This window comes from Eleutherodactylus coqui, chromosome 1 (assembly GCF_035609145.1).
Source record: "Eleutherodactylus coqui strain aEleCoq1 chromosome 1, aEleCoq1.hap1, whole genome shotgun sequence".
Lineage (NCBI taxonomy): Eukaryota > Metazoa > Chordata > Amphibia > Anura > Eleutherodactylidae > Eleutherodactylus > Eleutherodactylus coqui.
In genome coordinates, this window is record NC_089837.1 from 156,599,804 (window position 1) to 156,626,792 (window position 26,989).

A 26,989-nucleotide genomic window follows, 5' to 3' on the forward strand; every position below is an offset into this window, starting at 1 on the left:
CCCACACAGTGGAACTCTACGCTCCACATGTTGGCCAGACTCTATGAGCAGCGTAGAGCTATAGTCGAATACCAACTCCAACTTGCGCGGCGCAGTGTGAGTCAGCCTCCTCAATTATTTTCAGAAGAGTGGCCCTGGTTGGCAGCCATCTGCCAGGTCCTTGGAAAATTTGAGGAGTCTACCCAGGTGGTGAGTGGCGATGCTGCAATCATTAGCGTCACCATTCCTCTGCTATGCATCTTGAGAAGTTCCCTGCAAAGCATAAAGGCAGACGCTTTGCGCTCGGAAACAGAGCCCGGGGAAGACAGTATGTCGCTGGATAGTCAGAGCACCCTCCTGTCTATATCTCAGCGCGTTCAGGAGGAGGAGGAGGAGCATGAGGAGGATGAGGAGGAGGGGGAAGAGACAGCTTGGCCCACTGCTGATGGTACCCATGCTGCTTGCCTGTCATCCTTTCAGCGTGTATGGCCTGAGGAGGAGGAAGAGGAGGAGGAGGATCCTGAAAGTGATCTTCCTAGTGAAGACAGCCATGTGTTGCGTACAGGTACCCTGGCACACATGGCTGACTTCATGTTAGGATGCCTTTCTCGTGACCCTCACGTTACACGCATTCTGGCCACTACGGATTACTGGGTGTACACACTGCTCGACCCACGGTATAAGGAGAGCCTTTGCACTCTCATTCCCGAAGAGGAAAGGGGTTCGAAAATGATGCTATACCACAGGGCGCTGGTGGACAAACTGATGGTAAACTTCCCATCCGACAGCGCTAGTGGCAGAAGGCGCAGTTCCGAGGGCCAGGTAGCAGGGGAGGCGCAGAGATCATGCAGCATGTACAGCGCAGGCAGGGGAACATTCTCCAAGGCCTTTGCCAGCTTTATGGCTCCCCAGCAAGACTGTGTCACCGCTCCCCAGTCAAGGCTGAGTCTGCGGGAGCACTGTAAAAGGATGGTGAGGGAGTACGTAGCCGATCGCACAACCGTCCTCCGTGACGCCTCTGCCACCTACAACTACTGGGTGTCGAAGCTGGACACGTGGCCTGAACTCGCGCTGTATGCCCTGGAGGTGCTTGCTTGTCCTGCGGCTAGCGTCTTGTCAGAGAGTGTGTTTAGTGTGGCTGGGGGAATCATCACGGATAAGCGTACCCGCCTGTCAACCGACAGTGCCGACAGGCTAACACTCATCATGATGAACAAAGCCTGGATTTCCCCAGACTTCTCTTCTGCACCAGCGGACAGCAGCGATACCTAAGCAATACGTATTATGCACCCGCGGATGGAAGCTACGTTCTCTCTCACCATCCAAAACGGGGACATTTCTGCTTCATCAATCTGTGTCTAATATTCCTCCTCCTGCTCCTCCTCCTGAAACCTCACGTAATCACACTGAACGGGCAATTTTTCTTAGGGCCACCAGGCTCACTCATCTAATTTTTCTAAACAATTTTTATATGTTTCAATGCTCTTAAAAGCGTTGAAACTTTAACTTGAACCAATCTTTAGTTAAACTGGGCTGACTCCAGGCCTAGTTACCACTTAAGCCACATTAACCAAAGCGATTAATGGGTTTCACCTGCCATCTTGGTTGGGCATGGCCAATTTTTACTGAGGTACATTAGTACTGTTGGTACACCAATGTTTTGGGGCCCTCACCTACAGTGTAATCATAGCAATTTGTATGTTCTTCGCCTGCACTCATGGTACAGAAGTGTGTGTGGGGTTGGCCTACACTTTAGCTACATAAATGTAACTTGGGCCTTGGCTATACTGCAGCTACTGAAATGGAACTAAGACTGCGCTCCCACTATACTGCTGCTTCGGAATTGTTCCTGGGGCCTGTGTAGGCTGCTACAATGACTTAAATGGAACTAAGACTATGCTCCTCCTATACTGCTGCTTCGGAATTGTTCCTGGGGCCTGTGTAGGCTGCTACTATTACTGAAATGGAACTAAGACTGTGCTCCCCCTATAATGCTGCTAGTGATATGTTAGTGGGGCCTGTCGCTAATGCTACGGCTGAAATGTTACTAATTCAGGGCTCTGCCTATACCGCTGCTAATGGTATGTCTCTGGGGTGTGGAAACAGAGGCTTCCCAAAGACATGATGGCGGCGAGGCCATTTCCCACCAACGCTGTTACTGTTAAGGTGCATATAACCACGGACATGTGGAGAGGACACGTAGTGCCTCCAAAACATCCCCCGCCACGGCCCACTTAATCCTGGCCACATTCCGAAAACCAACAAAATAAAACCGTGCTACTAGGTACGCAGCCACCACCACATTACCACCAACGCGGTTACTGTTAAGGTACATATTACCAGTCTGACTGGGGCATGCAGTGTTGGCCGGAGCCCACCTGCATTAAGCATGACATTACTACCTCAGCTGTGTTGGGCAATGCAATGGGATATTTCTATGTACCGCCGGTGGCTTCCTGGCACCCACCCATGCTGTGGGTCCACAGGGAATTATAAATGCATCTGTTTCCACTTGTAAAGAACCCCAGTCTGACTGGGGCATGCAGTGTGGGCCGAAGCCCACCTGCATTAAGCACGACATTACTACCTCAGCTGTGTTGGGCAGTGCAATGGGATATATTTATGTACCGCCGGTGGGTTCCAGGGAGCCACCCATGCTGTGGTTGCACAGGGAGTTGTAACTACATGTGTCCACTTCTAAAGAACCCCAGTCTGACTGGGGCATGCAGTGTGGGCCGAAGCCCACCTGCATTAAGCACGACATTACTACCTCAGCTGTGTTGGGCAATGCAATGGGATATTTTTGTGTATCGCCGGTGGGTTCCAGGGAGCCACCCATGCTGTCGGTCGACAGGGACTTCACAATAGGGAGTTGTACCTGCCTGTGTCTATGAATTAAAAAGCCCGGTCTGACTGGGGCATGCAGAGACACCTTGACAGAATGAATAGTGTGTGGCACATAGGTTCCCCATTGCTATGCCCACGTGTGCAGCTCCTGATGGCGGTGGCACAGGATTCTATTTCTCATTGCTTCTGTACAGCATTGTGGGCTATCGCCCCGCCCCTTTTAAAGAGGGTCGCTGCCTAGCCGTGCCAACCCTCTGCAGTGTGTGCCTGCGGTTCCTCCTCATGGCAGACGCACTTCTAAATAGACATGAGGGTGGTGTGGCATGAGGGCAGCTGAAGGCTGCGCAGGGACACTTTGGTGTGCGCTGTGGGGGGGAGGGGGGGGCGGTTGGGCAGCATGTAACCCAGGAGAAGTGGCAGTGGAGTGTCATGCAGGCAGTGATTTTGCTTTGTTGGAGGTAGTGTGGTGCTTTGCAAAGGTATGCCATGCTAATGAGGGCTTTTCAGAAGTAAAAGTTTTTGGGAGGGGGGGGCCCCACTCTTGCCGCTATTGTGGCTTAATAGTGGGACCTGTGAACTTGAGATGCAGCCCAACATGTAGCCCCTCGCCTGTCCTATCCGTTGCTGTGTCGTTCCCATCACTTTCTTGAATTGCCCAGATTTTCACACAAGGAAACCTTAGCGAGCATCGGCGAAATACGAAAATGCTCGGGTCGCCCATTGACTTCAATGGGGTTCGTTACTCGAAACGAACCCTCGAGCATCGCGAAAAGTTCGTCCCGAGTAACGAGCACCCGAGCATTTTGGTGCTCGCTCATCTCTAATTAGAAACTAATGCTTCAGATGGTCATGATTTTTGTATATACACGGCTAAATAGCTGCGTAAAAATGCTTGTGTGAATAAGGCCTTACTGCTAGCAGCTTGCAGTAGGAGCAGTTAACATGACATGACTGTGAAGGCTAAAGGTCCTTTAGTGAATGACAGTCGTGTGACTGGCCATGTTCCACGGCCGGTCCCATGACTGTCCACACACGACTACCGTGGATTAAAAAGCTATGAGCCTAATGAGATCCAGATGTGTTCTTTTCGTCATTGAATTTTGCAGCCTAATGAGCATTTGCACCCATATTGAGTGCATATTTTCACACCTCCCATAGACTTCTATGGGGCCTTGGTGCACAGATATTCTGGAATATAGAGCAGCGCCTATTTTTTTGTGCACACAAAACACACTCAAGAAAATGAATCCATCGACATCAATGGGTTCTATTCTCTACATATTGCATGCGTATCTTTTACATGCACAAAGAAATGTGCAAATGCTCATGTAAAGAAGCCCTAAATAGCAGCAAGAACCAACTGTGGTTAATGCTCATATCTATTTACTAGCAGACAGAGCATCCTGGGGTTTGCAAAATAGTTTAGTCATTAAACTATAGAATATGTTTTTTTGGCGGCTTGCTTACAAAGGGGAGATCAAAGGTTAGATGAGATCACAATACTAAACTTCACAGGCAAACCCTCCTCCAGAAATTGCTTAAAGGGGTTGTCCCGCGGCAGCAAGTGGGTCTATACACTTCTGTATGGCCATAATAATGCACTTTGTAATGTACATTGTGCATTAATTATGAGCCATACAGAAGTTATAAAAAGTTTTATACTTACCTGCTCCGTTGCTGGCGTCCTCGTTCCCATGGAGCCGACTAATTTTCGCCCTCCGATGGCCAAATTAGCCGCGCTTGCGCAGTCCGGGTCTTCTGCAGTCTTCTATGGGGCCGCTCGTGTAGAATGCCGGCTCCGTGTAGCTCCGCCCCGTCACGTGCCGATTCCAGCCAATCAGGAGGCTGGAATCGGCAATGGACCGCACAGAAGCCCTGCGGTCCACGGAGACAGAGGATCCCGGCGGCCATCTTCAGCAGGTAAGTATGAAGACGCCGGACCGCCGGGATTCAGGTAAGCGCTGTGCGTGTTGTTTTTTTAACCCCTGCATCGGGGTTGTCTCGCGCCGAACGGGGGGGGGGGTTAAAAAAAAAAACCCCGTTTCGGCGTGGGACAACCCCTTTAATTTCCAAAAGACATGTATAAGGAAAGAAAAAGAGAAGTGAGCGGGACAATCGTGGGGGTTTACCGGCCCATATAAAATGAGTCAAGGGGAAAAAAACGATTGGAACTTTAATTAGAAGTGCCTGAAAAATATATTAAAGATGGAGCAAGACATTCATTTTAAAGATAACACAGCGCTCAAACCATGTATACATGCAGGAGACATAAATGTTTGCAAGAGTATAAAGATTGGAGTTGTTCAGGCATCAATACGCCTAGGTATTTCAGGGCTTCCAGGAGCCTTCACTATCGGTATGATTGCCCTGCTTGTAGGCAGGGTTCACCTTTCCTTTGTAGTAGTTATCTTGTTACTGTATGGACTCACAAGACAAGGACCCTTGATATGAGTAAACATGTTTTGGCCAAAATACAAACCAATACCTCATACCTACTTATAGATATTTTCATTAGTCTGGTTACATTGGTAAGTCTGAGGCCGTCCAGTGTGTTGTTGGGTCCTTGTCCCTGTTTTGGTGTTTGCATGCACATCTGGTTTATGCTTGTTTGTTGTTGTCGTCTGGTTGTGTATGCACATCCCAACTCCCCTTTCTCCTCTCCAGCCCTTATTTAGGTTGCGTTCGTGTAGGTCAGTGTTCCCATGCCCTGCACGTACGTAACATTGGTGATATGGTGAAAGGCATAACATTCAGCCATAAGAATCGGGATGGTGGTTAGATGGGAAGAGTATAAAGAAGAGGAGATCATCTATGTAGGCTGCAATTTTCAATTCCACTTTAGCTATACAAAGGCTCTTGACGTCAGGGTTGGTCTGCACCCTACTCAAGAAGAGCTCTAAATTGAAGATGAAGATCAACGGTAATATAGGGCAACCTTGTCGGGTACCATTGCCTATTTGGAGGAGGGCAGAAAGCACACCACTGACCAATGACAAGAAAAGCATACATTAGCAAAGGTTTACATGAATACAAGTCGAACTGAATCTTTCCCCATAAAACTATATCGATCTGCTCAGTTCATCCTGCTCTACAACATCATGCCTGTGGTTTGAACTGGGAGGGGTAGTGTCTCTCCTTGAGGAGAGCAACTAGAAGGTGAGTGAGAAGACTTATAAAGCTGTTCATGCTCCTCTGGGTGATATGCAAATAAGGAAGATGGAACAATACCTCTGCACCGTCACCTATTGGATGGCAGCATTCCTGCAAATCAGTGTTCGACCCTTTATAAAGCTAACAAAGATTGGAAATTGAAAACCAAGCTAGAATCCATACACAGACAGCTGTGTTTGGGGTGTTTGCCCCTCATCAGTGTGCAGTAGGATTCTGGCTTGGCTAGTGAGAGGCCTATGATGTGAGTCAGGAGGGGTATTGTCTCTCCTTGAGGAGAGCAACTACGGTGGGCGTTCACTAAAGATTTCCCCTGACCCTCTTCCTGTGGACTGAAAACAACAAAACTTGGCAAAATTATTAGTCCTACTCTACATAGGTGCTACCTAGGGACACACACTTCTCCCATCGCTTTATGCAACTGTAAACACCTTGCTTCTAGAAGTCGACTGGTTGCTCCAAAACCCATGTTGTGACTTTGGAAATCAGAGTCTCATCATCTGGAAAATGCTTGCCCTTCAAAAATGACTTCATTGTTGGAAAAAGGTTGAAGTTCAGTGGTGCGAGGTTGCATAAATAAGGGGGATGCGGTAGAATTTCCCGCCTGCAGCAGTGTGCTTCCATTTGGGCAACATGTGAGTTGTGAACTTGGGCATTGTCTTGCAGAAGGTGGACACCTTTGGTGTGCATGCCACGTCTTTTGGTTTTGATGGGCTCCTGCAATTTCCACAGCAGTGAAGCATAGTATGCCCCAGTAATCATGGCTTATAAGGCCATGCAGGCTCCTCTGGGTATTGTCTCTCTTGAGAAGAGCCAATACCCCTCCAGACTCATGTCAAAGGCCTCTCACTAGCCAAGCGAGGATCCTACTGCACACTGATGAGGGGCAAACACCCCGAAACACCTGTCTGTATATGGATTCTGGCTTGGTTTTTGATTGCCAATCTTTGTTAAGACCTGTATAAAAGGTTGAACATTGGTTTGCAGGAATGCTGCCATCCAATAGGTGGCGTTGCAGAGGTATTGGTCCATCTTCCTTATTTGTGGTTTGGTCAGCATGTTCAAGCTGATAGGCTCCCTTTAATACTGCTGAGCACCACCTCAGTGTCTGGAGCCAGTGAGCATTTGGAATAAAAGCTGCACAAATGATCATTCTCTTGTCTAAAATTCAGACAGTGTAAACATAGACTAGAGAGTCTTAAAATGCAGAAAAAGTATTACAATGAATTATGCTGGATGACGAATTTGATGCATTGTCTAAGTTTACCCCACCTATTTGTTAGCTTAGTTCATACCTATAGTTTGCACTGCAATTTTGGTACACATTGTCATATTTTAAGTCACATCTCATTTTCTATTAACCCATGCCTTTTTCTACTCAGCCACATACACTTGTTGAGTGAAGCACCAAAAGTATCTAAAACACATAACAAATGTGCACAGCCTGTCAGACAGTTTTTGCGCAAAAACTGAGCCGGAATTGTAGTGCATTTATCTTTTAGACAGAAGCTGTAGTTTGCTAGTTAAGACTGAAAAATGTCACTACAAAGAGCCTGTGTGTATCCTTAGCCTAAGGCCCAATGCAGACAAGCATATTTTGGATGTGTGTGAAACAGATCCCAAATATGGTGTTACTGCACTTTAATGGGGCCACACATACCGTGGTGCTACAATACTGTGGTAAATGCACATACAAAAATACAATCACAGCAGGCTTCATCACATGCCATATGCCTGTGGAACTCTCTACCGGAGGAAGTGGTGATGGCAAAATCCATAGAGGAGTTTAAAAGGGGACTTGATGTCTTTCTGGAGAAGGATATTACAGGATATAAATCTTAGGTTAAGTGTCAATCCGGGTATATAGGAAGGTAGGAACTATTAGGGGTTGATCCAGGGAACAATCTGATTGCCATTAGGGAGTCGGGAAGGAATTTTTTCCCCAAAAGGGCTAATTGGCTTCTGGCCTTGGGTTTTTTTGCCTTCCTCTGGATCAACACAGTAGGATAGACAGGCTGGACTAGTTGGACATTGTCTTCATTCAGCCTTACATACTATGTTACTATGTTACTATATATTGTGCTAGAACCTAGAACCTGTAATTGTGTGGGTTTCCAGGAGCACACTGCTGCAGGTGGGATTGATTTGGCTGGCCAATCACCACCGGCCTGCTGCATATAAATACCAGCCCCTATTATTAGAGGATGCTGGTCATTATATGCCTTTAACTAAACCTGGGTGTTAGGGTGCATTCAGACGACCGTATATCGGCCAGATATTCACGCCGGACGATATACGTCGTCTCTCTCTGCAGGGGGAGGAGGCTGGAAGAGCCGGGAGCAGTGCTCTGAGCCCCCCCCCCCCCTCTCTGCCTCCTCTACACTCCCCTGCACTATTTTCAATAGGGAGAGGTGGGCCAGGGGTGGAGCTAATTCCAGGAACTTAGCCCCACCCTGTCCCACCTCCTCTCATTGCAAATAGTGCAGAGGGGTGGAGAGGGGGTGGAGAGGAGGCAGAGAGGGGGCAGGAGCTCAGAGCACTGCTCCCAGCTCTTCCAACCCCCTTCCCCTGCAGAGAGAGATGCTGTATATCGGCCGGCGTGAATACGCGGCTGATATATGGTCACCCTTAGGGTAATGTGCAAATCTTTGTTTCATTTTGTTTCTTGTTCTGCCTAGTTTGTGGTTTGCATGGATTTTGTTTAGCTTCTGTCTGATGTCCATGCTCTCTCTAGATGTACGAGGGTCCATCCTATGTCTGATCCAGCCGCCCGATTGGTAGTTGGACACTCGATCCTTGTTTATTTGCCCTACCTGTCCGTTGGTGGGTGGATACCTGAGCATTGTCCTGTTCGCTCCTCTTTGACCGTTGGTATGTGAACGCTAGATCCTTGTCTTGTCTGTCACTGTCATAGTGTGTAGTTGCTATGTACTTGCTCTGTCTCTGACTTGTGTTTTCTGCCTTGTAGGCCTCTTTCACACGACCATATGCATTTTTATGTTTGCTCTGCCGTGCCATAAAATCAAATGAAAGAAGAATAGATGCGATAAAGTCCTGATCTTAATTAGCATATTTTCGGCCATTTACATGGGTGGCTGCAGTGTGATGGCAAAAAATACGCTGCAGTGCGGAAATCCCTCGGTCGTCAGAAATCCTCGGAATGACTACTAATGCTTAAATAGAGCCATATAGAGCTGTATTCTTTTCCCAGCATTGAACGCAGGTAAATTTCCTCCCCCTCCCTTTTTTTCAGCTTCCATAGAAGTCTATGGGAGCTTCCAGCGTATCTCAGCAAAAGACAGGGCATGATCCATCTTTTAATGTAACGTATAAAATTGTTTGCCAATGTCCTATTTTTGCGAGCCCAAAAATCGTTCCTCTGAATTAATACATTGGAATCCAATGCTTCAGATGGTCGTGATTTTTTGAGGCTGCTACAATAGCTGTCGTGTATGCACAAATAAGCTTTCCACAGTGCAGCATATTTGCGCATGAACAAGATTTGGAGAGGGTGTTGTGTACAGAAGTTGATGTGCAGAACGTTCTGGACGTTTTTGAATGGTCTATGTATGTCTTGTGTTTATGTGTATTGTCAGTGTCTTCCATGTGAGTGAATTTGATGTGTACTGCATAGCTGCAGCACTGAATGGGTTACTGTCTGGGTCGTGTCTGGAAATATACCTTTTGTATGTCATGTGACCTTGTTTGCAAGGTGCATGAGCGAGTTCTTTCCATCAGCCTTCTGCTTGATATACTCGAGTCAGGAGCTTATTTGCACACAGACACCTTTAGTCTGTGTGAAGGGAGCTGAGCGGATGGCATATGTGTGTCTTGGGTCCCTTCTACCCAAGCCTTGTCACTGAAGAGCAAGAGAGGAGCTGCAAGTCTGTAAGACCCCACCATACAGCGCTGAGTGCATGTTCTACCCTGTGAGTGTGAACCGGTAGAGAGTTGGAGAGTGCAAGATGAAGAGTGGCCGGGACCAGAGAACTACAGATAACTAGGCCTGTGTAATCCCTCTGTCCTCCCATGATTCCTCCCTGTCAAGCCACAAGTCTTCCTGCACCAGTGTCTTGCAGGAGAATGTAAATTGTATGGACTGTTTTCCACATTTATTCACGTTATTTTGCAAGCAAACAGCTCTACCGCCCGTTCCCAGTTTAGCCGTTAAAGTTTACCTCTGTGTGCGTGGACTCTTTATTGCATTGTCTAGAATTCATCTCTGAGGACGAAATGGTGGCATCACATGTGGCAAGGACTGAAGATAAACCACAGTTGGGTTGCCCATTTAATAGCCTGTCCTTGGCCCCTTGAACATGACCCTGGTTACCCTCTTGGTGGGAGATGGGAGAGCCCCTTGACAAGGCCCAAACTATATCCAGCTGTCCCCTAGGCTGAGGGCCGGCTCCTCAGATGCTGCAAGTACAATAATCAGGCTGTTGCATGTGTATCTGTGCACAGTACTGTCATTTTTGTGTGCGCAGGGCTAGTTCACATGTGCATGACACTCGCTCCCTGTGAAATTGAATGGCTATATAAAACCTAATAATGGCCATCTGTCTTCTTTCCCTGTGTTGTCCGCAGTGTCACAATCTTCCCCTTGCTTTTTTTGAATAGATTTCTATGGCAGTTTCACTGCGTAAAACACTGAAAGATAGAGCAAGACCTATCTTTTCTCTCATACAGGAAATGCCTGCGAGAAGTAGGCTCATGAGAATGAACCCATTGAAATCAATGATTTCTATTCACTGTGTATGGCGGGTGTGATTTTCAAACATGTATGTCTGTTTAAACCCTCACCCTCTTTCCATCTAGGGCAAGCCAGGTTTCCCTAGGTTTCTGTGTGGGGCCGTCCTTATTGGCTTGTAGGCAGGGTTCCCTTTTTGTGATTTAGTTGCCTTGTTAGAGTAGGAACTCACAAGACAAGGAGCCTTGACATGGGCCTGTGAGCTTTGGTACTTTGACCTTGCACTTATATAAAGTAAGTATGTTGCCGCCTAGTGGGTGTCGAGGTGATGACCTGTTGTATGTTCAGGTTATATTTGGTGTTTATCTTCCATCGTTAGGGGATATTACACCTGATTTCCTCTCCATCCATACATCTATGGATGCCCATGTCCGATCATGAGTATACCATCCTTTCCAGCCTTAAATTGATTGCATTCATGAAGCCCTCCACACCTATTGATAGGTAGAGCAAATAGAGAACCACACCCCAAACCCTCTTTCAAGGTATGACACTTAGGTAGCATACTAGTCTGCAGCATACTGAGTGATAGCAGCCAGTACCCTCTGCACAATGTGGATTAACCCATGTCCTGCATAGTAGCAGGATGACAGGTCTGTCCCTGTATCATTGCCACCATGCCATGACACTGTTGTGACCAACAAGCCCCGACAATTTATTCATTATCTAATTCCGTCTCAGAATCCTGGTGCTTGGAGTCATGCATGTTCTGCTTTGATGTAAGCTGCATGCATGTGGTTTTGAGCGGGATTCCCTTGTTGGTTTGTTGGTGTGAACAGTGATGTATTCAGTGTCTGTTGTAGGTGATCAGACATTAAGTGTGAGCGGTCCTGTTCAGTGTGTATTTTGTTTTTACCTTGTCTTGTGATCCTGTCTCTTACCAGCTAGAGTGAGCCAGGCACTTAGTTTCCAGTGTGGGGCCGTCCCTATTGGGACACTTGTAGGCAAGTCTCCCTTTGGGTTTTAGTTGTCTTGTTAGAGTAGGGACTCACAAGATAACAAGAACCCTAGTCGCGGGCTTGTGAGCTTATGTATTCTGGCCAAAATACAACCAATACCTCATACGTACTAACATATTAGTTAGTTGCCAGTTGTTTGTATGCACGTCATTCTCTTTTTCACTCTCCCGCACTTGTTTGGGTTGCGTCAGTGTAGGTCGTTCACATGGCCTGCACAGACATAGCAGATTGCTACTGAGGCTATATTTACAGAGCAGATAGCAAATTGCACCCGAGTTTCTCGCACGACTCCCACTGTACAGCACGCAGACACCCCACCCCGTCTGTGTCCTGTATGATGTACTACTCTTGTGTTAGACTCACATGAGAATAGGACATGCTGCAGGAGAAAAATTTTCCATGTAAAGAAAACCATTGTAAACAATGCACAAAACTCACGCGAGAATATCGGCTGTGTGAATACGGCAGAGAGCTGTGTTCAGCTTTTTTGTTATTCTTTAACCCCCTAATGACATGGCCTATTTTGGGCTTAAAGGGGTTGTCCCGAGGCAAAACATCAAAATTTTACATTAGCCCATTCCCCCTGTCACCCCCCGGCATAAAATCGCTTTTTAAAGCGGTTTTTAAACCGCTTGCTACTCACCGATGTGATGAAATATGAACATATAAAATTCTTCTCCCAAGATGGCCGCCGGTCCTTTCCCAGGGATGCACTGCGGTTTTCTCCCATGGTGCACCAAGGGTCTTCTCCCATGGTGCACCATGGGCTCTGTGCGGTCCATTGCCGATTCCAGCCTCCTGATTGGCTGGAATCGACACACGTGACGGGGCGAAGCTACGATGACGACGCGGTGAGCAGCTCTCTGGCACGAGCGGCCCCATTCACCAGGCAGAAGCACGGACTGCGCAAGCGCGTCTAAAAACGCCAGAAGACATCGAAATTAGACGGAGCCATGGAGACGGGGATGCCAGCAACGGAGCAGGTAAGTGAATAACTTCTGTATGGCTCATATTTAAAGCACGATGTATATTACAAAGTGCATTAATATGGCCATACAGAAGTGTATAACCCCACTTGCTTTCGTGAGACAACCCCTTTAAGGATGCAAGGATTTTTGGCGGATTTTCTTCTCCATTTATCAAAAGTCATAATTTTTTTTATTTTTCCGTCGACGCGGCCAAATAAGGGCTTGTTTTTTGCGTGGCGAACTGTAGTTTTTATCGGCGTCATTTTTGGGTACATAGACTATATTGTAAGACTTTTTTTTTTATGATAGCAAGTAGAGACACCGCATCAATTCTGCCATAGGTTTTTTTTTACAACATTAATCATGCAGCATAAATAAGACAATCAATTTTTCTGCGGGTCGGTACAGTTACAGCGATACCAAAATTCTTACATTTTTTTTAGGTTTTTCCACTTTTCTGCAATAAAAACCCTTTGCTTGGAAATCTTTTTTTTTTCTAAATCGCTGCATTCAAAGTCCTGTAACTTTTTTATTTTTTGATGTACGGAGCTCTATAAGGGCTTATTTTTTGCGAGACGAGCTGTAGTTTTTATTGGTACCATTTTGGCGTACATACAGCTTTTTTGATCACTTTTATTGCGTTTTTATTGCGTGAGGCAAAATGTTAAAAATTAGCATTTTGCCTTAGTTTTTTAGCGTTTTTTTTAACGTTTTTTTTCGTGCACAGTTAAAAGCATGTGCAACTTATTGCACGCGTCATTACAGATGCGACAACACCAAATATGTGGGGGTTTTAGTTTTTTTACCTTTTTTAATGCTAATCTGAGAAAAAGCATTAAAAAAGGGTTTTTTAACTTTTTTTTACATTTTTCTTTATTTTATTTTTTAAATCTTTTTCTTTTTTTACAACATTTGTGTCCCCCTGGGGGACTTTCACCACAGACCTGATGATCGCTGTGATAAGGCATGGCAGGGTTACTGCCCTGCCATGCCTCATCGCTTATACAGCGATCTCAGGCACTGGCAACACAGGACACCAGTGTCTGGCGTCCTGTTGCCATGGTGACAGGCCGGTCTCTCGCGATAACATCGCGAGAGCGCGCTCCCTCTGTGAACTCTTTCCCTGCCGCGATCTACTTAGATCGCGGAAGGGAAGGGGTTTACAGCGGGGGGCGCATATATGTGATATGTGATCCCGCGCTATCCCCAGGACGTAAGTCTACGTCCTGTTGCGGAAAGTACCCCGCTCCCAGGACGTAAACTTACGCCCTGGAGCAGGAAGGGATTAAAGTTGTTGTCTGTGTTTAAAAAAGAAGCAACAAATATAATAAAGTGAGAATCAATGGGCTCTATTCTCCATGCTTTGTGGGTGGGATTTTACAGCTCACAAAAAAGCGCTCATCTGTCGAAGCCCTTATAGCAGAGAAATTGAATTAAAATGGAACTAAATGTCCTTGTTTTTTTCCCATTGATTTCAATGGGTTAAAAAAATGGAAAGCTTTTAGTTTGCTTAGTTAGGTTTTAGAGATGAGCGAACGTACTCGTCCGAGCTTGATACTCGTTCGAGTATTAGCGTGTTCGAGATGCTCGTTACTCGTAACGAGTACCACGCGATGTTCGGGTTATTTTCACTTTCCTCTCTGAGACGTTAGCGCGCTTTTCTGGCCAATTGAAAGACAGGGAAGGCATTACAACTTCCCCCTGCGACGTTCAAGCCCTATACCACCCCCGTGCAGTGAGTGGCTGGGGAGATCAGGTGTCACCCGAGTATAAAAATCGGCCCCTCCCGCGGCTCGCCTCAGATGCGTTGTGAGATAGCTGAGGGACAGTGGTATCGTGTTGGAGCTGCTGTAGGGAGAGTGTTAGGAGTTAGTGTAGGCTTCAAGAACCCCAACGGTCCTTCTTAGGGCCACATCTAACCGTGTGCAGTAGTGTGGAGGCTGCTTTTAGCAGTGTTGCACATTTTTTTTTTTTTGGTATATCGGCCGTGCAGAGCATTGCGCCCTGCAGTAATACTCCAGGGATAGAATTGTGTAGGCAGGGCCAGAAGACATATTATAGATTGAATATACGCAGTGGTCCTTTAGAAAAAAATATTTGAAAAAAATCTATTTGGCCTGCCTGTCACTCTGCTCAGTGTTCTGGGTCTGTGTCTGCTGGGGGTAGTAGTTCTCCAAATAAATACGCAGCCAGCTAAGTGTTACAGCAGGCTTGCGCCAAATTATTTCCTGGCGTTCCGTAAGCGAACTCAGCCTCCAACCACAGGCCAATAAGCGGCACATTTAATTACAGTGTTGTGTTTCAGCATTCCTGGTAATACAGCATGCTGAGGGGTAGGGGTAGGCCTAGAGGACGTGGGCGCGGCCGAGGACGCGGAGGCCCTAGTCCGGGTGTGGGCACAGGCCGAGCTCCTGATCCAGGTGTATCGCAGCCGACTGCTGCGGGATTAGGAGAGAGGCACGTTTCTGGCGTCCCCACATTCATAGCACATTTAATGGGTCCACGCGGTAGACCTTTATTAGAAAATGAGCAGTGTGAGCAGGTCCTGTCGTGGATGGCAGAAAGTGCTTCCAGCAACCAATCGTCCACCCAGAGTTCTGCGCCGTCCACTGCTGCAACTCAGAATCCTCTGGCTGCTGCTCCTCCTTCCTCCCAGCCTCCTCACTCCATGAAAATGAGACATTCTGAGGAGCGGGCAGACTCCCAGGAACTGTTCTCGGGCCCCTGCTCAGATTGGGCAGCAGTGGTTCCTCTCCCACCAGAGGAGTTTATCGTGACTGATGCCCAACCATTCGAAAATTCCCGGGGTCCGGGGGATGAGGCTGGGGACTTCCGGCAACTGTCTCAAGACCTTTCAGTGGGTGAGGAGGCCGATGACGATGAGACACAGTTGTCTATCAGTGAGGTAGTAGTAAGGGCATTAAGTCAGAGGGAGGAGCGCACCGAGGATTCTGAGGAAGAGCAGCAGGACAATGAGGTGACTGACCCCACCTGGTTTGCTACGCCTACTGAGGACAGGTCTTCAGAGGGGGAGGCAAGGGCAGCAGCAGGGCAGGTTGCAAGAGGCAATGTGGTGTCCAGGGGTAGAGGCAGGGCCAGACCGGAAACGGAGTCCTTCAAAAGTATGATGGCGGTGGCGGCCCCGCGCTACTCAGTTCCCAGTTGCCACTACTTTTCCCGATGTGCCGTCCCAGCCCTGCACGACCACGTCTCCCGCAACATTGTACGCGTCCTCACCAACGCGGTTACTGCCAAGGTCCACTTAACAACGGACACGTGGACAAGCACAGGCGGGCAGGGCCACTATATCTCCCTGACGGCACATTGGGTGAATTTAGTGGAGGCTGGGACAGAGTCAGAGCCTGGGACCGCTCACGTCCTACCCACCCCCAGAATTGCGGGCCACAGCTCGGTGGTGGTGTCTGCGGCGGTGTATGCTTCCTCCACTAAACCACCCTCCTCCTCCTCCTCCAACGCAACCTCTGTCTCGCAATCAAGATGTGTCAGCAGCAGCACGTCGGCAGCAGTCAGTGTCACGCGTCGTGGCAACACAGCGGTGGGCAAGCGTCAGCAGGCCGTGCTGAAACTACTCAGCTTAGGAGAGAAGAGGCACACGGCCCACGAACTGCTGCAGGGTCTGACAGAGCAGACCGACCGCTGGCTTGCGCCGCTGAGCCTCCAACCGGGCATGGTCGTGTGTGACAACGGCCGTAACCTGGTGGCGGCTCTGCAGCTCGGCAGCCTCACGCACGTGCCATGCTTGGCCCACGTCTTTAATTTGGTGGTTCAGCGCTTTCTGAAAAGCTACCCACGCTTGTCAGACCTGCTCGGAAAGGTGCGCCGGCTCTGCGCACATTTCTGCAAGTCCCACACGGACGCTGCCACCCTGCGCACCCTGCAACATCGGTTTAATCTGCCAGTGCACCGACTGCTGTGCGACGTGTCCACACGGTGGAACTCTACGCTCCACATGTTGGCCAGGCTCTATGAGCAGCGTAGAGCTATAGTGGAATACCAACTCCAACATGGGCGGCGCAGTGGGAGTCAGCCTCCTCAATTATTTTCAGAAGAGTGGGCCTGGTTGGCAGACATCTGCCAAGTCCTTCGAAACTTTGAGGAGTCTACCCAGGTGGTGAGCGGCGATGCTGCAATCATTAGCGTCACCATTCCTCTGCTATGCATCTTGAGAAGTTCCCTGCAAAGCATAAAGGCAGACGCTTTGCACTCGGAAACAGAGCCGGGGGAAGACAGTATGTCGCTGGATAGTCAGAGCACCCTCCTGTCTATATCTCAGCGCGGTGAGGAGGAGGAGGAGGAAGATGAGGAGGAGGGGGAAGACACAGCTAGGCCCACTGGTGAGGGTACACATGCTGCTGGCCTGTCATCCTTTCAGCGTGTATGGCCTGAGGAGGAGGAGAAGGAGGAGGATCCTGAAAGTGATCTTCCTAGTGAGGACAGCCATGTGTTGCGTACAGGTACCCTGGCACACATGGCTGACTTCATGTTAGGATGCCTTTCTCGTGACCCTCGCGTTACACGCATTCTGGCCACTACGGATTACTGGGTGTACACACTGCTCGACCCACGGTATAAGGAGAACCTTTCCACTCTCATACCCGAAGAGGAAAGGGGTTCGAGAGTGATGCTATACCACAGGACCCTGGCGGACAAACTGATGGTAAAATTCCCATACGACAGCGCTAGTGGCCGAAGGCGCAGTTCCGAGGGCCAGGTAGCAGGGGAGGCGCGGAGATCAGGCAGCATGTACAGCACAGACAGGCCAACACTCTTTAAGGCCCTTGACAGCTTTATGGCTCCCCAGCAAGACTGTGTCACCGCTCCCCAGTCAAGGCTGAGTCGGCGGGAGCACTGTAAAAGGATGGTGAGGGAGTACGTAGCCGATCGCACGACCGTCCTCCCTGACACCTCTGCCCCCTACAACTACTGGGTGTCGAAGCTGGACACGTGGCCTGAACTCGCGCTGTATGCCCTGGAGGTGCTTGCTTGTCCTGCGGCTAGCGTCTTGTCAGAGAGGGTGTTTAGTGCGGCTGGGGGAATCATCACAGATAAGCGTACCCGCCTGTCAACCGACAGTGCCGACAGGCTAACACTCATCAAGATGAACAAAGCCTGGATTTCCCCAGACTTCTCTTCTCCACCAGCGGACAGCAGAGATACCTAAGCAATAGGTAGGCTGCACCCGCGGATGGAAGCATCGTTCTGTATCCCCATCAAAAACGGGGACCTTTTCGCTTCATCAATCTGTGTATAATATTCCTCCTCCTCCTCCTGCTCCTCCTCCTGAAACCTCACATAATCACGCCGAACAGGCAATTTTTCTTAGGCCCACAAGGCTCAGTCATATAATTTTTCTAAACAATTTTTATACGTTTCAATGCTCATTAAAGCGTTGAAACTTTCACCTCCACCAATTTTTATTTTAACTGGGCTGCCTCCTGGCCTAGTTACCAATTAAGCCATATTAACGAAAGCGATTAATGGGTTTCACCTGCCCTCTTGGTTGGCCATGGCCAATTTTTCTGATGTACATTAGTACTGTTGATACAGCAATTTTTGTGGGCCCTCGCCTACAGTGTAATCAAATGAATTTTTAGCCCACCTGCATTACAGCTGACTTACATCCGCTGTGTTGGGCAATGCAATGGGATATTTTTATGTACCGCCGGTGGGTTCCAGGGAGCCACCCATGCTGTGGGTCCACAGGGAGTTGTAAATGCATCTGTTTCCACTTCTAAAGAACCCCAGTCTGACTGGGGCATGCAGTGTGGGCCGAAGCCCACCTGCATTAAACATGACATTACTACCTCAGCTGTGTTGGGCAATGCAATGGGATATTTTTATGTACCGCCGGTGGGTTCCAGGGAGCCACCCATGCTGTGGGTCCACAGGGAGTTGTAAATGCATCTGTTTCCACTTCTAAAGAACCCCAGTCTAACTGGGGCATGCAGTGTGGGCCGAAGCCCACCTGCATTAAACATGACATTACTACCTCAGCTGTGTTGGGCAAAGCAATGGGATATATTTATGTACCGCCGGTGGCTTCCTGGCACCCACCCATGCTGTGGGTCCACAGGGAGTTGTAAATGCATCTGTTTCCACTTCTAAAGAACCCCAGTCTAACTGGGGCATGCAGTGTGGGCCGAAGCCCATCTGCATTAAACATGACATTACTACCTCAGCTGTGATGGGCACTGCAATGGGATATTTTTATGTACCGCCGGTGGGTTCCAGGGAGCCACCCATGCTGTGGGTGCACACGGAATTCCCATTGCGGAGTTGTACCTGCCTGTGACTAGTTATAAAAAACCGCGGTCTGACTGGGGCGTGCAGACACCTTGACAGAATGAATAGTGTGTGGCACATAGGTTCCCCATTGCTATGCCCACGTGTGCAGCTCCAGATGGAGGTGGCACAGGATTGGATTTCTCATTGCTTCTGTACAGCATTGTGGGCTATCGCCCCGCCCCTTTTAAAGAGGGTCGCTGCCTAGCCGTGCCAACCCTCTGCAGTGTGTGCCTGCTTTTCCTGTGGCAGACGCACTTATAAATAGACATGAGGGTGGCGTGGCATGAGGGCAGCTGAAAGCTGGGCAGGGACAGTTTGGTGTGCGCTGTGGACACTGGGTCGTGGGGGGGGGGGGGAATTGGCAGCATGTAACCCAGGAGAAGTGGCAGCGGAGTGTCATGCAGGCAGTGATTGTGCTTTGTTGGAGGTAGTGTGGTGCTTAGCTAAGGTATGCATTGCTAATGAGGGCTTTTCAAAAGTAAAAATTGTTGGGAGGGGGGGGGGCCCACTCTTGCCGCTATTGTGGCTTAATAGTGGGACCTGGGAACTTGAGATGCAGCCCAACATGTAGCCCCTCGCCTGCCCTATCCGTTTCTGTGTCGTTCCCATCACTTTCTTGAATTGCCCAGATTTTCACAAATGAAAACCTTAGCGAGCATCGGCGATATACAAAAATGCTCGAGTCGCCCATTGACTTCAATGGGGTTCGTTACTAGAAACGAACCCTCGAGCATCGCAAAAAATTCGTCTCGAGTAACGAGCACCCGAGCATTTTGGTGCTCGCTCATCTCTATTAGGTTTCCATTTTCTTTTTAATGGAACAAATAATGCAGTCAGCAGCACTATTTGTTCTGATTTTAAAAAAAATGGAAACCTAACGGAATTTTTAATTCCATTTCTCTGCTTCAAAAACGAAACAGTGACAGAAAGCCCTAACGCAGATGTGAATGAGCTCTAATTAGTAAAATGTAGTAAAATGTTGACATTTGACCTCCCTTACATTTGTGTACGCTTTTTGGTGGGAACGAAGAGCGGAGCATATTATGCTTTTCTGTCCCACAAAAAAGCTTATGGAACTATATACTTTTACCCCTTAAGGACTAAGTGCTGTAAATATGCGGCGCTTGGTCCTAGGCTTTAATCCCAGCCAATAGCAGAAATACAGGATTAAAGCTCCCGCTCTTGCAATCCGACACAGCTGAGGACCCGGAGGAGAAGAGAGAAGTGATTTTAATGGCTACAGCCTTCTACTTTCCAGGCTACATAGCACTCAACAAGCTCTATGTACTAAAAAGTGAAAACGAAAGTATTATTTCCACTACGAGGCTCGGCGATCATGTGACCGTGGGGCGCCCACTGTTACAGCAGAGTTGCAGGGTCCTAGCATACACAGATCAGCTCTGTTAGTAGCTACTGTCACTACAGGGGATAATTTCCCCTGAAACTGGAGCTCCTTTGGATGCCCCAGCTACAGTGGAAAAGTGTGAAATTTAAAAAAACGATGTGAATGACCACAAGAGGTCTTATATGATGTAATTGGGGATATAGATGGTAAAAAAAACAGTTACAAAAATAAGTAAAGAAAAATTACAGAATAAAATAAAAATATATATCAAAAAGAAAGTGACCCACCATTGGTGCTAATTAACACCGTCGCCATATGTGTTCTCTCTTTCAAAACTATACAAATTTATATACAAATGTCTAAATCAGGAGTTATTCCGATGTGTGTATATCAGTCAGGTTTTTGATATACGCTGTCTCTCTCTGCAGGTGGAGGCGGGCTGGGTCGGGAGCAGTGCACTGAGCTCCCGCCCCCTCTCCTCCTCTCAACACTCTTTGCAATGGGAGTGGGCGGGTGGAACTTAACTCCACCCCCACCCCGCCCCTCCCATTGCAAACATTGGCGAGAAGCAGAGACGGAGCTCAGTGCACTGCTCCAGACCCGGCCCGCCTCCTTCCCCTGCAGAGAGAGACAGCGTATATCATCCGGTCGTGAAAACCCGGCCGATATACGCATATCAGAATAAGCCCTCAAAATGTGGAACCCATTTCCATACTTTATTGTAGCGTAAATATGATAAATTTTAAAAATAAACAACTAAAAGTTAAAAAATTATTTTTTTTAGTTTTTTACTGCCAATAAAACTAAAAAAATGGGAAGGGGGGTCAGTGAAAAAAGATATAACAAATTAGCCCTATATGTCACAGAAAGAAAATGAAGCAAAAATAAGGGGAAAACAAATAGGGAAACATATGGCTGTACGTTTCTTTCCTTTTAAAGCATTTATTTTTCTTTTACAATACCTAAAAGGAAAGAAGTGTTAAACTATAAAGCTTTGTTAGTAAAAAAGTTTACACTGAAAAACATGTTTTTTCAATATAAAACCAGACACATATACAGAAACATCTGGCTGTCCACTTAAACTATATGCTTTAAAGGGGTTGTCTCGCGCCGAAACGTTTTTTTTTTTTTTCCATAGGCCCCCCGTTCGGCGCAGGACAACCCCAATGGATGTGTTAAAAAAAAAAAAAACATATTACTTACCCGAATCCCCGCTCTGCGACGTCTTCCTTCTTCCTACTTCTTCCTTCACCAAGATGGCCGCCGAGATCTTCACCCACGATGCACCGCGGGTCTTTTCCCATGGTGCACCGTGGGCTCTGTGCGGTCCATTGCCGATTCCAGCCTCCTGATTGGCTGGAATCGGCAAACGTGACGGGGCGGAGCTACGATGACCAGCTCTCCGGCACGAGCGGCCCCATTCACCAGGAAAAAGACCGCACAGCGCAAGCGCGTCTAAAAACGCCAGTAGAAAGCGAAATTAGACGGATCCATGGCGATGGGGACGCTAGCAAGGGAGCAGGTAAGTGACTAACTTCTGTATGGCTTATATTTAATGCACGATGTATATTACAAAGTGCATTAATATGGCCATACAGAAGTGTATAACCCCACTTGCTTTCGTGAGACAACCCCTTTAAATGCTTACATGCTTCATGACATACATCTGTATATGTTTTATCAATCGTAAGATGATTCCGCTACATACAGGTTGGCTGCCAGTTGTTTCTGACAACTGACACCAGCCAGCAACAGCCACAATCAGCACTCACGCTGAGCATGGCTGTTAACGCTTTAAATGCCGCTGTCAATTAGATTATACTGTATAAGGGTGCATTCAGACGACTGTATAATGGCCGGGTATTCACGCCGGCCGATATACGGCGTCTCTCTCTGCAGGGGGAGGAGGCTGGAAGAGCCGGGAGCAGTGCTCTGAACTCCCGCCCCCCTCTGCCTCCTCTCCACCCCCTCTCCACTCCTTTGCACTATTTGTAATGAGAGGAGGCGGGACAGGGGCGGGGCTAAGTTCCGGGAATTAGCTCTGCCCTGTTTCGCCTCTCCTCATTGAAAATAGTGCAAGGGGTGGAGAGGAGGCAGGGAGGGGGCGGGAGCTCAGAGCACTGCCCCCGCCTCTTCCAGCCTCCTCCCCCTGCAGAGAGAGCCGCCGTATATTGGCCGGCCGATATACGGTCGTCTGAATGCACCCTAAGCGATCAAACGCTCGCAAGTTCAAATCCACTATGGGGACTAAAAAAATGAAAAATGAGTAAAAAATCCAATTATTTATTAGAAAAAATAAGAGGGGGTAAAAGTAAAAAAAAAAACCTTTTTCCATATTAGTAATAAAAAATAAAAAAAATGAAGGAAAACATTCGCTAAAGTGAGATTTCTCAAAGTAGCACATTTTTTATCCTGCATGGTGAATGTCACTAGAAAAAAAACAAAAAAAACCCACCAGAATTGTGCTTTTTTGGTTACCCCGTCTCCAAGAAAAAATGTAATAAAAAGCTATCAAAGTGATACCAAAAGAAAATACAGGCTCTCCCTCAAAAAACGAGCCCTCGCACAACTATCATGATGGAATAATGAAAAAGTTATGGCTGACAGAAGTTGGTGTCAGAATTTTTTTTTTTTTTTAAGTAGTAGCAAAAGTAAAACTATATAAATTTGGTATCATCACACAGCATGAAGTTATAATCTTATTTTTGCCGCGATGTGCATGCTGTGAAAACAAGTCTTCCTCCATAGATGGTGAAAGTGAGTTAGATTTTTCATTTCACAAACTTTAAAAAGTTTTTCAGTACATTATATGGTACGTTAAATAGCATCATTAAAAAATACAGCTCGTCCCGCAAAAAACAAGCCTGCTACCTCGATAGAAAACAAAAAGAGTTATTATTTTTTGAAAGTGGGGAATAATAAAACAAAAATGAAAAAAAGAGGGCAGTCTTCAAGAGGTTAATGTGAACAGTCACTTACTGCCAAATTTGGAGGGTCTGGTGTTATTCTTGTTTCAGCTGTACAAAACCTCTATAATTATATAGGACACTCTTGAACATTCTGGAGTATATAGTCCTTACATGTCCCTAGACACATACTGCAAGAAGTGAGGTCATCAGTGCAGGAGTAGACTGCCGGCGAGCAGTGGGCACAGCAGGAGCAGCAGGGCTCTCCCCGCACCCCCAGCTGCTGCTCTGGGCTCCTCCTAAAGGAGTGCGTGTCGCTTTAAGCGTGCCGGCAGCCTGTGTGTGAGTCAGTCCGGGCTGCACATGGTAGTCACAGCAGAAGCAGCGACCCCTTCTTAAAGGGCTCCAGACCCTGAGTGAGAGGGAGCAGAGCAGACATGCATCACAAGGAGCTGTGCGTCCCCTTCCTCCTGTCTCTCCTGCACTCCTTCGGGCACACTCTGGAGCCTTATGACCTGCTCTATGATAATGGGATAGAAGCTTATTACAGGAATGACTTCCACAAGGTGGTTTATTATATGGAGATGGCTCTCAGCAGCTTCTCCCAGCTCAGGCACACTAAGATGAGCTGCAGGCTGGGCTGTAGGCAGAGGTTCCCCTTCCAGGTGACACCTAATGACAGGGATCTAAACTTTGCCAGTGCCTTGCTCCATCGGGCAGCCTGTGTGCAGCAGTGTGAGGAGGGCAGCCTGGGGGCACAGTCCAGGCATAGAGTTACAGAGGACATCAAAAGTGAGTTCCACAGGAGAATTCCCTACAACTTCCTTCAGAGGGCGTACTTTAAGGTAGGACTATAGGCTATGTGATTGTCCAAGGGCCAATATAGAAGTATGTAATATTATCACTTGTTGTATAATATTTGGCTAATATTAGTTACATGATACATATTGTTACAACATTTCAGAATTCTTTACAATGTTTATTTGCTTTGTAATTGATGTATAAACATCTAACAGATTATTGATACTTTTTAAGGGTACTTTTTTTTTTTTAAATTTGTCTTTATTAAACAGGTTAAAACATACATTCAGTGTTATCGTAGTTTTGCAGGATTTTTCTTTGTTTCTTGTATCAACCTGCATTTTTTGCATTTTTATAAAACATAAAATAAAACATTAAATCAAACAAATTATACATATTAAATCAAAACTTTTGACCCACTTTGACCACAAGTTTTTGTTTTTTTTTGGTCTACTGACCTGTTTGTTGAGGATCTGCAAAACTTTGTGGAGGCCCCGCACGGCTACAGCACGGTCTGTGTTTCACCCTAGATAGGTATGTCTCCTATTGCCACCTGTTCCTGGAACCAGCAAGTATAGTGGAAGGAGCTTCTCAGTCTATCTTTTACCCTTTGTGGTAATAATTGAATGAAACTCCCCCAGGTTTCAAAGAAGGCTTGTACCTTTTTTTCTTTAAAAAGCGATGTTTCTGCCCAGTCCATTTGAAACAGAAACGCTAGCTTGTCCAGGAACAGTCTAAATGGGGGCCCTGTTGGTTGTATCCATGTCTGTAAAATGGCCTTTAGTCCTGCCGCTGCTATGAAGTGCAGTAATTTCCTGACACCCCTTGAGCAGTGATAGATTTCGGGATCTAAATAGCCAAGTATTGCCCATGTTGGTTCTTGTGGGCAAAAGTTCGTCAGGTGTGTTTTTGTGTAGTCGCCTATTCGTGTCCAAAATTCCTGTATTGAGGGGCATGTCCACAAACTGTGGTATAGGTTTGCGTGTGGTGCTTGACATTTGAAGCAGTTTGAGGTATTGTAAATTCCTATGTGGTATCCTCTGCTTGGGGTTAGGTATGATCTATGAACAATTTGCAATCTCATCTCTAAGAATCTGGCCGATGGTAAATACCTATGTGCCGAGGTTAGGGATTTCATTATCAGCGTCGGTGTGAAATCGGGGTTGTCCGTGGCCCATTTGCCCACCCCCGGATCAATATCCTCCTGCTCTCTCATATTTCTTATTGCCCTGTATAGCTTTGAGATCATGCCCCGCGGACCCGTTTTCCTGGTCATCCAAGTGTCGCCTGTTTGTACCCAATCAGGTTCTTGTAGTCGTGGTATGAGTTCTGTGATGTAATGTCTGACTTGCAGGTACGAGAATAGTGGAATTCGGAGTTCGGGGTATTTTTGTTTCATTTCGTCGTGTGTTAAGACTCGTCGTTCTCTTATGTGTAATAGTTTATCTATAGTGTGTATTCCTTGGGCCCCCCATTCCCTAAATATATTGTGGGGATTACCGTCCTGGAAATTGGGGTTGTTCATTAGTGACAAATACAGTGATGTTTGTGGCGATGTTTGGCTATCTTTGCGCAGTTTATTCCATGTTTTCCAGGCCGTCAGTATCAAGGGATTCTTTTTAGTTTTTTCTGGGAGTTCTGCATATGTGTGATGGAGGATATTCTGGAGTCGTGTTGTGCCGACCATCTCTTGTTCAAGTGGTCTGTTTGTGAAGTATGACTTATCGTGAATCCAGTCGTGGATGATTCGCGCCTGGGCTGCTAAATTATAGTCTCTGAGATTAGGTAAGTTAGTTCCTCCGTTCTCTCTATGTTTCTGTAGCGCTTTGAGCGCAATACGCGGTCTTCTTCCCCCCCATATAAAGTTCCTATATAGGTAGTTTATTCTTTTTATATCTTTTAGTTTTAAAAATATGGGTAGCGAGTGTAGGATATATAATAAGCGGGGAAATTCTATCATTTTTATTAGGCTTATCCTTCCCAAGAAAGAGATCGTGAAGTTTTTCCATGTGTTTAGGGTAGTTTCTAGTTTTTTGATGTGGGGTTCTATATTTGTGCTATATAGTTTGAGTGGGCTTCTTGTGATTTGTACCCCCAAGTATTGTATAGCATGTTTTTCCCACTTGAATGGATATTGTGTTGACCACGGGGGTTTGGCCGGTCCTCTGAGAAGCAAGGCCTCTGTTTTGTCTAGATTTAAAGTGTAGCCCGAGAGTTTACCGATTTTCTTGATTTCTTGTAATATGGGGGTTAGTGTTTCCCTGGGGTTATTTATCACCAATAGGAGGTCGTCTGCAAATGCTTCAACTTTTATCTTAGTACCACCGCAGGTCGCCCCTGTAAAGAGTGTCGTTTGTGTCAGGTATCTAAGTAGGGGGTCTATTGATAGATTAAATAACAGTGGTGAGAGAGGGCACCCTTGTCTGGCTCCTCTAAATAGATCTATGTTGGGGGTGTTAAGGCCGTTGACTGTGAGGGTGGTAGTGGCGTTCATTTGCGTCGTGTCTATGTAATTCGCAAAGATCTGTCCAAAACCTCTTTTTTCCAATATTATGTTTAAGAATGGCCAGGCCATCTTATCGAAGGCTTTTTCTGCGTCCAGACTCAGTAGCATCGTAGTTTGGCCCTCGGGGTTTTGTGCTGCCACCGTCGCCGCTATGGCGGCTCTGATGTTCTTTAAAGCACTCCTCCCCTGTGTAAAGCCTTTCTGTGCTGGGTCTAGTATGGATGGGAGGATTAACTGGAGTCTGTTGGCTAGTATCTTGGACAGAAACTTGTAATCACAGTTTAGCAGTGCTATTGGTCTGTAGGATCTTGGGTCTGTCAGGTCCTTGTTTGGTTTGGGAAGCAGTATCGTTCTCGATGTTCCAAAGTCTTCTGTCTGTGTGTTGTGTGTGTATATTGTGTTGTAGAATTGAGTCAGGACTGGCACAATGTCTGCTATTAGTATTTTATAATATTCT

At 47.1% G+C, this 26,989-nt stretch overlaps 1 protein-coding gene across 1 annotated transcript in view; it reads left to right on the plus strand.

Moving 5' to 3' along the window:
- The first annotated feature begins 23,470 nt into the window (after nt 1–23,470).
- The window catches only part of P3H2 (prolyl 3-hydroxylase 2), a 168,072-nt gene continuing 164,553 nt past the window's right edge, over nt 23,471–26,989 (plus strand). The window contains exon 1 of the mRNA XM_066602103.1: nt 23,471–24,070. Within this exon, the coding sequence (XP_066458200.1) occupies nt 23,663–24,070 (408 nt within the window). The 5' untranslated portion in view covers nt 23,471–23,662. The remainder of the gene's footprint in view (nt 24,071–26,989) is intronic.